This window comes from Myodes glareolus, chromosome 7, assembly GCF_982192425.1.
Source record: "Myodes glareolus chromosome 7, mMyoGla1.1, whole genome shotgun sequence".
In the NCBI taxonomy this organism is placed as follows: domain Eukaryota; kingdom Metazoa; phylum Chordata; class Mammalia; order Rodentia; family Cricetidae; genus Myodes; species Myodes glareolus.
Genome location: NC_142032.1, coordinates 49159833 through 49173874, shown reverse-complemented (window position 1 = coordinate 49173874; position 14042 = coordinate 49159833). Strand labels below are relative to the sequence as shown.

Genomic DNA, 14042 nt, shown 5'->3' with positions numbered 1-14042 from the left:
AGAAACAGAGAATGCATTCTTCATAGATAGGTAATCTTCAATGACTTCAAAGAATTGTAGAATATGGCATTTAAATTACATAGGTTTCTGTTGATATGAGGCATGATTGCTCCTAGCAGAACCAATCTATTCCTCAGAGAATGCAGGCAACAAACACTCTGCTCTTCTGGGAGCTTGTTTTCCTCTTGGCAAAACTGACCTTTGGGCAAAGAATTGCCCATGCCTTGACCACTGGCAAAATGCGTGGTGTGTGGACAAGAAATGTTGGGTACAAAACAAAAAAATGACTGCAAAACCTTGCCAAGACAGGGTAAGAAGAAAGATGGTTTTTAAATTTTTTCTGCCTCTGAAAATGATCTGTTAGTTACTCTAGGCTTTAGTCAATGTTGGTTGCTCCAACATTGCAAATACAACTGTGAGTGAATGTCCAGGTAGCCAGTTATCTGTCACTTACTGTACATTCTGGAAGTTGCTTAATTGTACTTCCTGTTTACTCAAGTAATATTTCCCTTCTCAGGTCTTTGATGGTGTTGAACACTAGATAGTCATAGTTACTTTCCTCTCATAACTTAGCCAATCCGTTTCTAATAGGAGACCTAGACTCCTGAGGATGGGATAATTATTGAAACATTTAGCTTATTTTTCTTACATAATATTGTTTATAATGGATATAATTCAATTTTATACTTAATATTTGTTTTAGTATATATAGTTTTGTATTGGGTTTAGAACTTTCTTATTTAGACAAAACTAGGAGGTTCTGTGGGAGCTCCTTCAACCAATAGCCTTTAAGGAAATAGCCCACTTGGGCATGTTCTCTTATACTATAAATCCAGCTGTAATGTTTGTGCAATCTGTCTCTTTCAGCTGCTGGGTTCGGTTCTTGTTACCTGCTAAAGCGGAGGACTGTGTTTTATAAGTCCACCACTAAATAATGAACAATTTATCAAACTCAAATCTGAGCTCATGTAAGATTACTTCATAGTGTCCATCTATATCCTGATCTTGATTTGATTTTGATATGTGGCACCTATCCAAACAATTGTCTATTTCCTTATATTTTCCAATCTTGTGAAGTACAGGTTTTTGTAATATGACTTGATGATTTTCTGAATTTCCTCAGTGTCTGATGCTATGTCCCCCTTTTGATTTCTGATTTTGTTAATTTGGATGCTCTCTCTATATATTCTGATGAGTTTGGATAAGGGTTTTATCCATCTGGTTGATTTTCTGAAAGAACAAGATCTTTCTTCATGGATTTTTTTGTATTGTTTTCTTTGATTCTATTTTATTGATTTTAGCCATCAATTTCATTATTTCCTGTTTTCCACTCCACCTGAATGAGTCTGTTTTCTTTTTGTTCTAGAGCTTTCAGGTGTGCTATGAAGTTACTAGTGTGAGATTTCACCTCTTTCTGTAGGCACTTAGCATTAGGATCTGCCCTTTTAGCACTGCTTTCTTAAGTCCCATAGTTGTGGGTACATTTTGTCTTCATTTTTGTTGAATTCTAGGAAAACTCCAATTTCTTTCTTTCATTCTTCCTTCATCCAGGGGTGGTTCAATTAAGAACTGTTCAATTTACATGAGTTTGTATGCTTTCTGCCATTAGTGTTATTGAATTCTAATTACCATGGTCATCTGACAAGATACAAGAGATTATTCTAATTTTTTTGTATCTGTTGACGTTTCCTTTGTTACCAAGTATGTGTTCAGTTTTAGAGAAGGTTTCATGAGGTTCAGATAATGTATATTTTGTGTGTGTGTGTGTGTGTTTGGGTGAAATGTTCTATAGATGTCTGTTAATTCCTTTTGAGTCATGACTTCTGTTAGTTCTCTGCTAAGTTTTTGTCTGGTTGACTTACCCATCGGAAGAGTGGAGTGTTGATGTTTTCTACTGTCAGTGTGTGGGATTTGATGTATGATTTAAGTTTTATCAATGCTTATTTTACATATATGGGTGCTCTTGTATAAAGGGCATAGATGTTCAGAATTGAGACTTCACCTTGATAGATTCTTCCTGTGATGAGTATAAAGTGTCCTTCTCTATCTCTTCTGGCTGATTTTAGTTTGAAGTCTATTTTGTTAGATATTAGGATAGCTACACCCACTTGTTTGTTAGGTCCATTTGATTGGAAAAATCTTTTCCCAACCCTTTATTCTGAGGTAATGTCTGTCTTTGAGGATGAGTGTGTTTCTTTTATACAGTAAAATGATGGATCCTGTTTTCATATCCATTCTCTTAGCCTGTGTCTTTTTATACATTAATTGAGTCCATTGATATTGAGAGATATTAATGACCAATGATTGTTAATTCTTATTATATTTTGGTGGTAGTGTTTGTGTGTTTCCCTTCTTTAAAGTTGGCTGATGTGAGATTTTTTGTGGCCATGGAAGTGCACAGGGAAAGTGCATGGGGACTGCTACAGAGCTAGGCTAGGTTGAGCTCCTCTTCCTTTTCCACCCAGGCCTCCTGTGCCCCCACCCTGCCTGAGTGAAAAACCCGAAAGCAGCTGGTAGCAACCAAAAAAGGCTACTGTGTGGGAATTCTATACTGGGCGTCAAGTGTAGAAATAACTTGATTCGGGAAAATAACCAGGCCAGCTAAGATAAACAATTATATTTTTTAATTGTTATAAGAGGAAACTCACACTACAAGAATGGGAAGTCCGAGTTCCTCTACACCTGGTTGGAGTCACAGAGAGAGAGAGAGAGAGAGAGAGAGAGAGAGAGAGAGAGAGAGAGAGAGAGAGAGCACCTGGTTCATCCCAGTTTTTTTTTTTTTTTTGAGGTCCAGGTAGCCATGTCTTAACTAGGCATGACTGGTTAACAGTGCTTCCCCATCAGTTTTCTTCTTCTTCTTCTTCTTCTTCTTCTTCTTCTTCTTCTTCTTCTTCTTCTTCTTCTTCTTCTTCTTCTTCTTCTTCTTCTTCTTCTTCTCCTCCTCCTCCTCCTCCTCCTCCTCCTCCTTCTTCTTCTTCTTCTTCTTCTTCTATACCTATTATTCTTAGGTTTGGTCTTCTCATTGTGTCCCAGATTTCCTGGATGTTTTATGATAAGAATTTCTTGAATTTTATGTTATTGTTGATCAATCAATTTCCTCTATAGTATCTTCAATACCTGAAGTTCTCTCTTCTATCTCTTGTGTTCTGTTGGTTATGCTTGTCTCTGTAGTTCCCATTTGTTTACACATATTTTCCACTTCCAGAATTCGCTCAGTTTGTGTTTTCTTTATTGCCTCCATTCAGTTGTCAGGTCTTGAACTATTTGAACTATTTGCTTCACCTGCTTGATTGATTTTATTCTTTTTTTTTGTTTGTCTTTTCCTACATTTCTTTAAGGAAATTCATCATTTCCTCTTTAAAGTGTGCCATCATCCTCATAAAGTTACACTTAAAATTGTTTTCCTCTGCTTCTTCTGGGTTGAGATGATCAGGTTCTTCTTCTGTATGATCACTGGGTTCTGGTGTGACCAAGTTGCTTTTTAGGTTATTGAACGAATTTTTTTTGAAAGTAATTTTATTAAATTATAAAAGTTTCCAATTACGCCCCTCTTCCACACACCCTCCCACTCCCCCCACTCCCTCTCCTCCTCCCTCTTCGTCCCTAAGGTCAGTCAGGGTTTCCTGCCCTGTGGGAAGTTCAAGATCCTCCCCTCTCCCTCCAGGTCCAGGAAGGTGAGTATCCAAACAGACTGGATCCCCAAAATCCAGTATATGCAGAGGAAACAAGTCCCAGTGTCATTGTCTTTCAGAAAGACTCCGGGCCAGCCACATTCAGAGAATCTGGTTGGATCACGTCCTCGTTCAGTCACAGTCCAATTGGCCTTGGTAAACTCTCATTAGATCCGTCCCCTTGTATCAGTGGGTAATAGCATCCCTCGCAGTCCTTATTTCCTTTTTCATTTTCTTCGTCCTTCTGCTCCTCATTTGGACCTTGGGGGGCTCAGTCCGGTGCTCCAATGTGGGTATCCGTCTGTATCGCCATCCATCGCCAGATGAAGGATCTATGGTGATAAGCAAAATATTCATCAGTATGGTTATGGGCCACGGCCAGTTCAGGCACCCTCTCCTCTGTCCAGAGAACAATCTGGGGATTTCTCCTTGGACCTGGGATCCCATATATAATCAAGTCTCCTGAAAACCCCAAAATGACTCCCTTAGTTGAAATATATTCTTCCCTGATCCCATACTCATCCTTCCTCCCTCCCCCCCATCCCGGTCAACCTAGCTTTCCCCATTCCTCCCCTACTCCCTTCTCTCTAACCCTCTCCCCTTCCAACAACCCTCCCACCCCCCCCCCCCCGCCATGCACCCGAGGTTACCTGGGACTCTTGACTATTTCCTACCTCCTGGCGGATAGCTAAATAATCTTCATCAGGTTCATCTTCTTATTTAGCTTCTCTAGGATCACGAATAATAGGCTCAAAGACCTTTAATTATGGTTAGAATCCACTTATGAGTGAATACATACCGTGTTCCTCTTTTTGGGTCTGGCTTACCTCACTCAGTAAAGCGTTTTCTATGTCCATCCATTTGCATGCAAAATTCAAGATGTCATTGGTTGACTCCCAGTTTCCTGAGAAACCGCCACACTGATTTCCACAGTGGCTGCACAAGTTTGCATTCCCACCAACAATGGATGAGTGTTCCCCTCACTCCACATCCTCTCCAGCATAGGCTATCATTGGTGTTTTTGACTTTAGCTATTCTGACAGGTGTAAGATGGTATCTCAAAGTGGTTTTGATTTGCATTTCCCTGATCGCTAAGGAGGTTGAGCATGACCTTCAGTGTCTTCTGGCCATTCGAAGTTCATCTGTTGTGAATTCTCTGTTCAGTTCAGTACCCCATTTTTTAATTGGGTTAATTAGAGTTTTAGTGTCTAGTTTCTTGAGTTCTTTGTATATTTTGGAGATCAGATCCATTATGATCAAGTAGGCTTCATCCCAGAGATGCAGGGCTGGTTCAACATACGCAAATCTATCAATGTTTCTCAGGAAACTGGGAGTTAACCTCCCTCAGGACCCAGCAATTCCACTCTTGGAAATATACCCAAGAGATGCCCTATCATACTACAAAAGTACTTGTTCAACTATGTTCATAGCTGCACTATTTGTAATAGCCAGAACATGGAAACAACCTAGGTTCCCCTAAATAGAAGAATGGTTAAAGAAGGTGTGGAACATATATACATTAGAGTTTTACTCAGTGGTAAAAAACAATGACATCTTGAATTTTGCATGCAAATGGATGGAAATAGAAAACGCTTTACTGAGTGAGGTAAGCCAGACCCAAAAAGAGGAATATGGTATGTACTCACTCATAAGTGAATTCTAGCCATAGTTAAAGGTCTTTGAGTCTATAATTTGTGATCCTCAAGAAGCTAAATAAGAAGGTGAACCTGAAGAAAATCATATAGTTATCCTCCTGGATAGTGGAACTAGGCAAGATTGCCAGGCAAACTCCGGTGCATGGGGGGTGGGGGGTGGAAGTAAGAGAAGATGGTCAGGGAGAGGGGAGAAGGGGAGGATTGGGGGAATGGGAGGTGGGAGGGAGGAAGGATGGTTGGGGGAGCAGGGAGGTTTACATCTCAGCTAAGGGAGCCATTTTAGGGTTTGCAAGAGACTTGATTCTGGAGGGGTTCCCAGGAAAAATTAAATAAAAAAAATAAAAAATAAATAAAAAATTTTTAAAAAATTAATAAAAATAATAAAAAAAGAAAAGAAAACGCTTTACTGAGTCAGGTAAGCCAGACCCAAAAAGAGGAATATGGTAAGTATTCACTCATAAATGGATTCTAGCCATAATTAAAGGTCTTTGAGCCTATTATTCGTGATCCTAGAGAAGCTGGATAGGAGGGTGAACCTGAAGAAAACTCAGGTAGTTTTCCTCCTGGAGATTGGAAATAGACAAGAGTCCCAGGTAACCTCGGGTGAATGGGGGTGGTATGAGGGTTGTTGGATGGGGAGAGGGTTAGAGAGAAGGGAGCAGGGGAGGAATGGGGAATGCTCGGGGGACTGGGAGGGGGGAGAGAGGAAGGATAGATATGGGATCAGGGAAGAATATATCTCAACTACGGGAGTCAGTTTAGGGTTTACTAGAGACTTGATTATAAATGGGATCCCAGGTCCAGATTGTTCTCTGGACAGAGGAGAGGGTGCCTGAACTGGCCTTGGCCCATAACCATACTGATGAATATTTTGCTTATCACCATAGATCCTTCATCTGGCGATGGATGGAGATAGAGACGGAGACCCACTTTGGAACACTGGACTTAACTCCCTAGGTCCAAACAAGAAGCAGAAGGAAAGAGAACGTGAGCAAGGAAGGCAAGATCAGAGGGAACCTTCATCTGACGATGGATGGGGATACAGATGGAGACCCACATTGGAGCACCTGACGGACTTCCCCGTGGTCCAAATGAGGAGCAGAAGGAGGAAGAACATGAAAAAGGAAATCAGGACCCTGACTGCTCTTGGGAATGGAGAGGGAGGATGGGAGGGAGGGGGGGAGTGGGAGGGGGTTGGGAGGAGGAGAGGAAATGGAGACTTTTGTATTTTAATAAACTTTGAGAAAAAAAGAAAATAAAATTGGCCATTTATACTGTTGTCTTTATCTCACTGATCTCTCTTCATATGTTCTTTTTTGTGAAAACTTTTCATACAACCTGTCACACCATAGTAATATTTCAATAATCAGGTTTTTGATGGCTTGGATATTGAAAATTGCTATATCAGTCTGCTAAGTATAAGACTTGCTATACTGGTTAGCACTTTTTAGATACAACTACATATTTTTGTAATTAAACAAATTTAATTGTTTCCTACAGTCATTAGGATATTCCTATTATTTGAGTACAATTAAATGAACACAAAAGCAGACAGCAAATTCATGTTACATTGTATTGTAGTTTTTTTTCTGGCGTACATTTGTATAAGTTCTGAAAAGAAACCTATGACTGTGCCTTCTCATCAATGGGTTTCTTTATGTACCTAATTACAGTGATTTGTGCTGATATAACAGAATAATATTGCATAAAATTGATTGAATATGATAATATAGTCAATTAGTTTTTTCAGATGCTGGCCTAAAGTTATCAAAGACAATTTATTTAGGTTTTCCTCTTCTGAACAAGATAGTACTATTTTCATAAACAACACATTATTGCTGAGGTGAAGATGACACCTCAAGTTCTTCAAGTCTCTGTAGGGTAGAAAAATGTGAGTCAGTGTAGAATTAAGAAGAAAGGAATGAATGAATCTAGATGCTCTGTAACCCAAAAAGTTAATGATCAAAGCTGCAAACATTATCTTGACTTTAATACAATCTTTGAGAATGAACTCTTCACCTCCTTATTCCTTAAGCTGTATACCAGAGGGTTTAACATAGGAATGACCATGGTGTAGAACACAGAAGCTATTTTGTCAGTATCCATGGAATGTTTAGAGCTGGGCTGCAGGTACATGAATATGAGTGTCCCATAGAAAATGGAAACAGCTGTGAAATGGGAGGTACATGTGGAGAGAGCTTTGTGATATCCTGCAACAGAGTTCATCTTTAGAATGTTGGTAAAAATGAACATGTAGGATATTAAGATAAGTATTAGAGCAAAAAAGATATTGAAGCTGGCTACATAAATAAGAACTAGTTCATTGATATGTCGGTCAGAGCAAGATAAAATCATGACTGCTAGAACATCACAGAAAAAATGGTGGACCACGTTAGACTCACAGAAAGAAAGACTTAATGCATCCACCGTGCAGATGAAAGCATTCAGGAAACCACAGATATAACAGCCAATGACCAGACATGCACACATACTTGTTGTCATGGTCGTGGCATAGTGTAGAGGCTTACACACTGCTACATAGCGATCATAGGCCATTGTGACCAAAAGGTAGTTCTCCACATTGGCAAAAGTTGCAAAAAAGAACATCTGAGAAGCACAAGCATTGTAGGACATAATATTGTCTCCTGTAAGGAATCCAACTATGACTTTTGGAGTGACCGTTGATGAGTAACAAAAGTCCACAAAGGACAAGTTGCAGAGAAAGATGTACATGGGGGTGTGAAGCCGAGAGTCCAAAAGAATCAACAGAAACATCCCCAGGTTTCCAACCAGGGTGATGGTGTAGATGAGGAGGAAAATGATGAAGAGAGGAAGCTGCAGCTGTTGGTCATTTGTGATTCCCATAAGTACAAACTGTGTCACTTCTGTTCTGTTCTCCATCAATGATATCTGCTAATAAAAAGAAGGACTTAAACAAGTAGAAAATAGAGTACGATAAGGGGTTGGAGAGATAGTTCAGTTGTCAGAAACAATGGGCTTTCTATTCTGAAGGGCTCAGCACCTACTTGTCAGGTCATAACTATCTATAACTCTAGGACCAGTGGATACAACACCATCTTCTGGCGTCTGCACTTAAGAGACAAATGTTGTCACAGACATATATATAGGAAAAGCACCAATCACAAAGAATTCATTTCTTTTTTATTTATTAAACCATTTAATCAATAGACATTTATAAATTATGAGTCTATAGGCATGGGGCTTTTCATTGGCATTTGTAGCTACTCATTTATGATTTTTTGTACTAATAATTATTCAAGTTATATATTACCATGTAACAATTCACCATAGAAGCCAGTGTTTTGAAATAAAGAGCACAGTTCTGCTTGTCCCTAAAGCTTTATTGAGGATAGATGAACATTGACTGTCTCTCTTGAGCTGACATCAGCTGGACGGCGGGGAGCTGTGACATCTGAAGCCTTGCCATGGGTTCATCTCGTCATAGATGTTAGTCGTCATCTGGACCCTCAGCTGAGGCACCACTGGAACACCACACATTTGTTTCTTAAGTTCTTTTCCAATATTTATTTAAGGATAAATTTTATGTACATGAGTCTTATGTCTTCATATATATGAGAAGATGACATCTGATCACATTACTCATGGTTAGGTACCAATAAATGGTTGCTGGGAATTGAACTCAGAATCTCTGAAAGAGCAGGTATTTTTCTTAAGAACTGAGCCATATATCCAGTCATAAATTAATGTTGATTTTCTTTTAAAAATTATATGAGCATGGAGTAATTCTGGAATTCGAATCAGTGAAATTTCATTTATTTTCTACCAAAAATCAAAATATATAAATATTTTAGGTCTATGTAGGCATGTTAGTAATTCTATAAAATGATTTATTTTGATAAAATAATATATAAATATACAAAATATATTATAATTATATATTATATAATAATATATTTATTATTGTACCAGTTAACCTTTGTTGGGCTCTGTAGAACTAGTGCAAATGAGCTTTTCTGCCAAGAGGTATTATAGGAACAGTCTTCTCTTGGTCAGTAACAAGTCTTTGATAAATTTTTACATCCATGAAAATTGTGAGGTACAAGATATTTAATATTTCTTCATATTTAAATAATATAATTACCAGATTTTCTTGTGAAGTCAGGTAAACTATTTGCCCATAGAAAGCTAAAATTCTAGAATAATTTAACTTAATTATAATGAAAAATTATTTTCCTATGTTTAATAAGAGACAACAGTTGTAATATCATCTTGTTCACTATATAGCTGTTCTCTTTAAAGATCAAACAAGTGATTAATCCTAAATGTGAAATGTTTCTTCTGAATACTAAAGGTCCTGAATAATGTATTGGACTTGTATTGCCCTCTAACTCTTCTTTCCACACACATTTTAGTGCTTTTTATACAACACATATGGATACATTGAGGACATACCCAGGAACAAGACGTTATGATTAACTCAAGGAAGACTTTATCTTGAATCAATATTGTTAATGATGTACAGAATAGTTTTGTTAAGCTTACAGTTATGATAAAAATCATTCAATCTCAAAAGCAGTTTGGAATGAAGAAGTATCATTAACTAAAGCACAGTGAACTCAAGTTATTGGAAAAGATAAATACTGCAATCATCCACTGACTATAAAGAAACATATACCTCTTCAAAACAGCATATAGCCATCTGCAAAATGAAGTCAGTAGTGCAAACTACTTGGGGTATGAGTTTTGAAAAGATACTAGTATATTAAAGGCAAGAAATGACGGGTTTTAAGCATAGTTAAATGAACATTATTTTTTATGTTGTCATTAAAGTGTAACAACAGCATATAGGGCTTTATTTTTGGATAAGTTTAACCTTGAGAATTCTTTCTACAAATTGTGGTTTCTGCATTTTGACTCTGTTATTTTCTGTGCTTTGTCATGATTCTTGGGTTATTACTTCAGGAATATCAATGTTAATCATAAAATCTCACACTCATCATTGTTTTCACATTTTAATTTTTGTAATCATAATTGTAGAAAAAATATTTCTTCTTTTTCTCTGGAGAATATCCCTCAGAAAGAACAGAGACCCTGCAACCCACGTCCCTAGTTTATGGTCTTTGTTTATCTCATAAATATAATGTTCTTAAAGTCTAATGATTCTTAAACTTGGTTGTTTAGCTTGACATATTTGGAAGATTATCCACTATAACTGTTATCAACTATCATTATCTTGATCATTTGATTACATTTTTGTGTAACTATATATTTAAAATATTTTAGTTTCCAATCTTATCTTATAATGACCTTCATCATTTGCTATATTATCTACAAAAGGAGTGGGTTATTTTGTGTGTGTGTGTGTAAACTAGAACAGAAAGTATTATTTCTTACCTTATTAGAAGGAAAACAAGATTTATGAAGTCACAAGCTAATTTCATTTTTTAAAGTAGTATGTGAAAGACTCAAGGTACAAGAGTTGAGATTCCATTCAAAGGTGATTCTGATCTCATAGCATACAGGTTGAAATGTGGTTGAGTGAATATTAACTTCTTTCTAACCCTTCATCAGTGTACAGAAAAATTATTTGTCATCTGGGTTTATGTCTTTTATGAATTATTTTACCTCCAAGTAAATCAAACCTATAGTGTACAAGATAAAGTTGCAATAAACAAATTGCATTTTATATACTTTCTGATTAAAAGAATTTACTATATGAATCATTAAATCTCTTGCAATATATTGACATCTACACCTAGTCTCAGAATTTCAAAACTAGTTTTAGAAAAAAAAACCACTTAGCCTTTAAACTGTTTTAACTCTCAAAATGGTTTTTAAATATCTGTTCTCAATAAACTCATAGTTGGTATACACATCCTACTTACACTATGGGAAATATACTTCACAATAGGATATTCATGAAATGTAGGTAGCCAGTTTTAAGTAGAAGAATATTTTACAGGGAACACTCATTTGAAAGTTTAAAAACTCACAATGCAATATTTCACAAGCCCTTTTACAGGAGCTTGCTCTTAGAAAATGATCAGTTTCCAACTCTTCTAAAGCAAGAGGGAAGGACAGAACTTATGCACCAATCAAGTTCTGAATTTACCATGCATTACTTCTCTTTCCTTGGAAGTGTCACTTAACTGCTTATTAGGAAAAACATACATAAAACACAGATAGGATTACTTCTCTCTTATAGTTCACAGGTTGTGTCTGTATATAAAAAACAGAAGTTTGTAAGGAAACCTATGAGGAATTTTCCAAATACAATCAGTCAATGAGATATTTTTCTTTGACTGTTTTACCTTAATTTTCTTGATGACCCATAGCCTATCTTCAGGGTAATTAGAAAAACTGCAAATATTAACAATCAATGCATATATCAACAATGACTGCCAATCAGAAAATAAATGGAATCTAATGGCAATGCTATGCTTCTCCTAGTGTGCCATATTGGGATTTCAGAGACTCTTGAATGTGGATGTAGAGAGAAATATAGACACCCAGAGAGCTCTGGGGAGTTCCCCAAGAGTTTATCTGAAGATTACCATCCAGTCTTCTTAGGGAAAAAGCAATTAATCAACCTTAGGGAGCAAACTAGTTTCTGTATCTTAGAAGTTTAATTTACTTCTTAATGGGTAAATGATTTACAAAAGTCATACATCTTAATGAAGTACCAAGCAAAGTTTCAGTACATAATGTTTATTATAAATGTTCAAGGCTGGTTAAAAATGCCTGTCTTCTCAAGCACTATTTTCTTTTGTGGTAAAATCTTTGAAAATCCTTCTTCTAGCATTTTCATTTCTTCTAGATTTTTTTTCATTCCTTTCAGCATTTTCAGAACATAGTACATTATTGTTATCTATACCCTTGAGCCCAATAGTGCATCTCAGCTTTTTGTTTCTAGCTAATTGTTTCTTGAGATGATATCTAATGATCCTTAATCATTCTTTTATGTGCTATCTTTTATAATATTCCACAGAATGCTATATATCACATTTTACAAATAAGTCTATTTATTCCTATTTACAACAAATTAAATTTTTAAAATTCTTGTTACATTTTTCTGTTACTTTTGTGTTCATCTACTCATTTATGCTGTGCATATATGTAGCAGGAAGAATAACTTAGAGAAATCAGTTCTTTCCTTTCTACGTGTAGGTTCCTAGATTTGAACACAGACCATAAGGCTTGGGAAAAAATTCCTTTAACCAGTATTTTATATCAATAGTACCCATTTATTAATTATTTATTATTGAGCTTTATAATTATTTTATAATCTGGAAATTAATCCCATTTGAGATTGATAATTTTGACTATGCTTTCTATTTTGTATTTTTCCTTTTATTTTATACGCTATTTTCTTTGCCAAGTAGATTTTTTAAACCTTGAGATTATTATATTTTTGTTTGGTTCTGCATGTTTTGTTTTCTGTGAGACAACATAATAGAAAACTAGACATATTGCAATGCAATGTCCTCAGTTGTCTCCCTTTTTTTCCTGTTGCCTTTTCATAATTTTGTCTATTATTTAAATAATTCATTTATTTTGAAGATAATCCTGTGTCTGAGACATTGAAGGTTATGCAATGTTTTTCCTCATGTGGATATCTGGGTCTCCTAATAATATTTACTGAAGACAGTCCCTTGTTCCAGTGTATTCTCTCAGGATATTTTTAAGTATGGCTTGCTTATGAGTACAGATTATAATTTTAATTTAATTTTGTTTTAATTTTAATTACAAATATCTGTTTTATTAATATTTGGGACAGATAGCATTTGATCATTATAAATATTTTTCTTTTATTTCTCTTTTTAAGTTATATTTTACATTTCAACCTCAGTTCTCTCTCCCACCACTCTTCCTGATACCTTCATCTCCTCCTCAGCCCACTGCCCATCCACTCCTCCCATGAGTGGGCTAAGGCCCCCCTCATGGAGAGTCAACAAAGTCTGAAACATTAAGTTGAGTCAGGAAGAAACCCCTCTACCATTCATTAAGACTGAGAATGTCCTCCCACCATACGGAATGAGCTCCAACAATAGCGCTCATGTATCAGAGAGAGATTTTATTCCCACTGGCAGGTGCTACTAAGATAGATTAAGCTTAATTGTATGCCACATGCATCGTTCCTTCCCTTGGAGTCTCTGCAGCTGTTGATGTAGACTTCATGTGTTCGAAAGAACTTGGTTCAACTGGATTTGAAGATTTCTGCCTCATGACTTTGAAATCCCTTTCTCATAATCCCCCACCTGGCTCATTGCCACGGACCGGCTCTGGGGAGCCACTCAGACCGTGGGGGAACAGGATGAAGGACAGGAGATTTCAGGATACGGTGGAGGAATGACAGACAGACCACCCTCAATGTATTTGAGAATGCTGCTGTGATTTTACTTTTTTCAGTGCAGGATTATATATTTTTTTACAATCAAATAACTTGGCAAAGGCATACATCATCAAATCATAAAACAGCATAAAACAGTTTACAAAAAGAATCTTTGAAGATGCTTTGACTTGGGCACAAGGACTTCTGCTCTCTCATATTTTGTAAAATAAACTTTTTTTTTCTTGCCTTCAGAGAGGCTATTGCCTTTGAGCTAGTCTATCTTTATCAACTTGTACCAGGTGGCTGGCTGGTTTGAGCTAAGTGACTTTGTGTGCCTGGGTGAGAAAGAAGAAGGCTACTATCTTCCTGGGAAAACTTTCAGCTAGGAAATTTCTAAGACAC

General features: G+C 36.6%; 1 protein-coding gene across 1 annotated transcript; it reads right to left on the bottom strand.

Annotated features, from left to right (window-relative positions):
* Positions 1-7303: 7303 nt before the first annotated feature.
* Positions 7304-8230, bottom strand: LOC125397411 (olfactory receptor 5B3-like). The gene has a single exon (XM_048429813.3). It carries the CDS (start codon positions 8225-8227, stop codon positions 7304-7306), a length of 924 nt encoding a protein of 307 aa, XP_048285770.3. The 5' UTR covers positions 8228-8230.
* Between the last annotated feature and the right edge of the window lie 5812 nt (positions 8231-14042).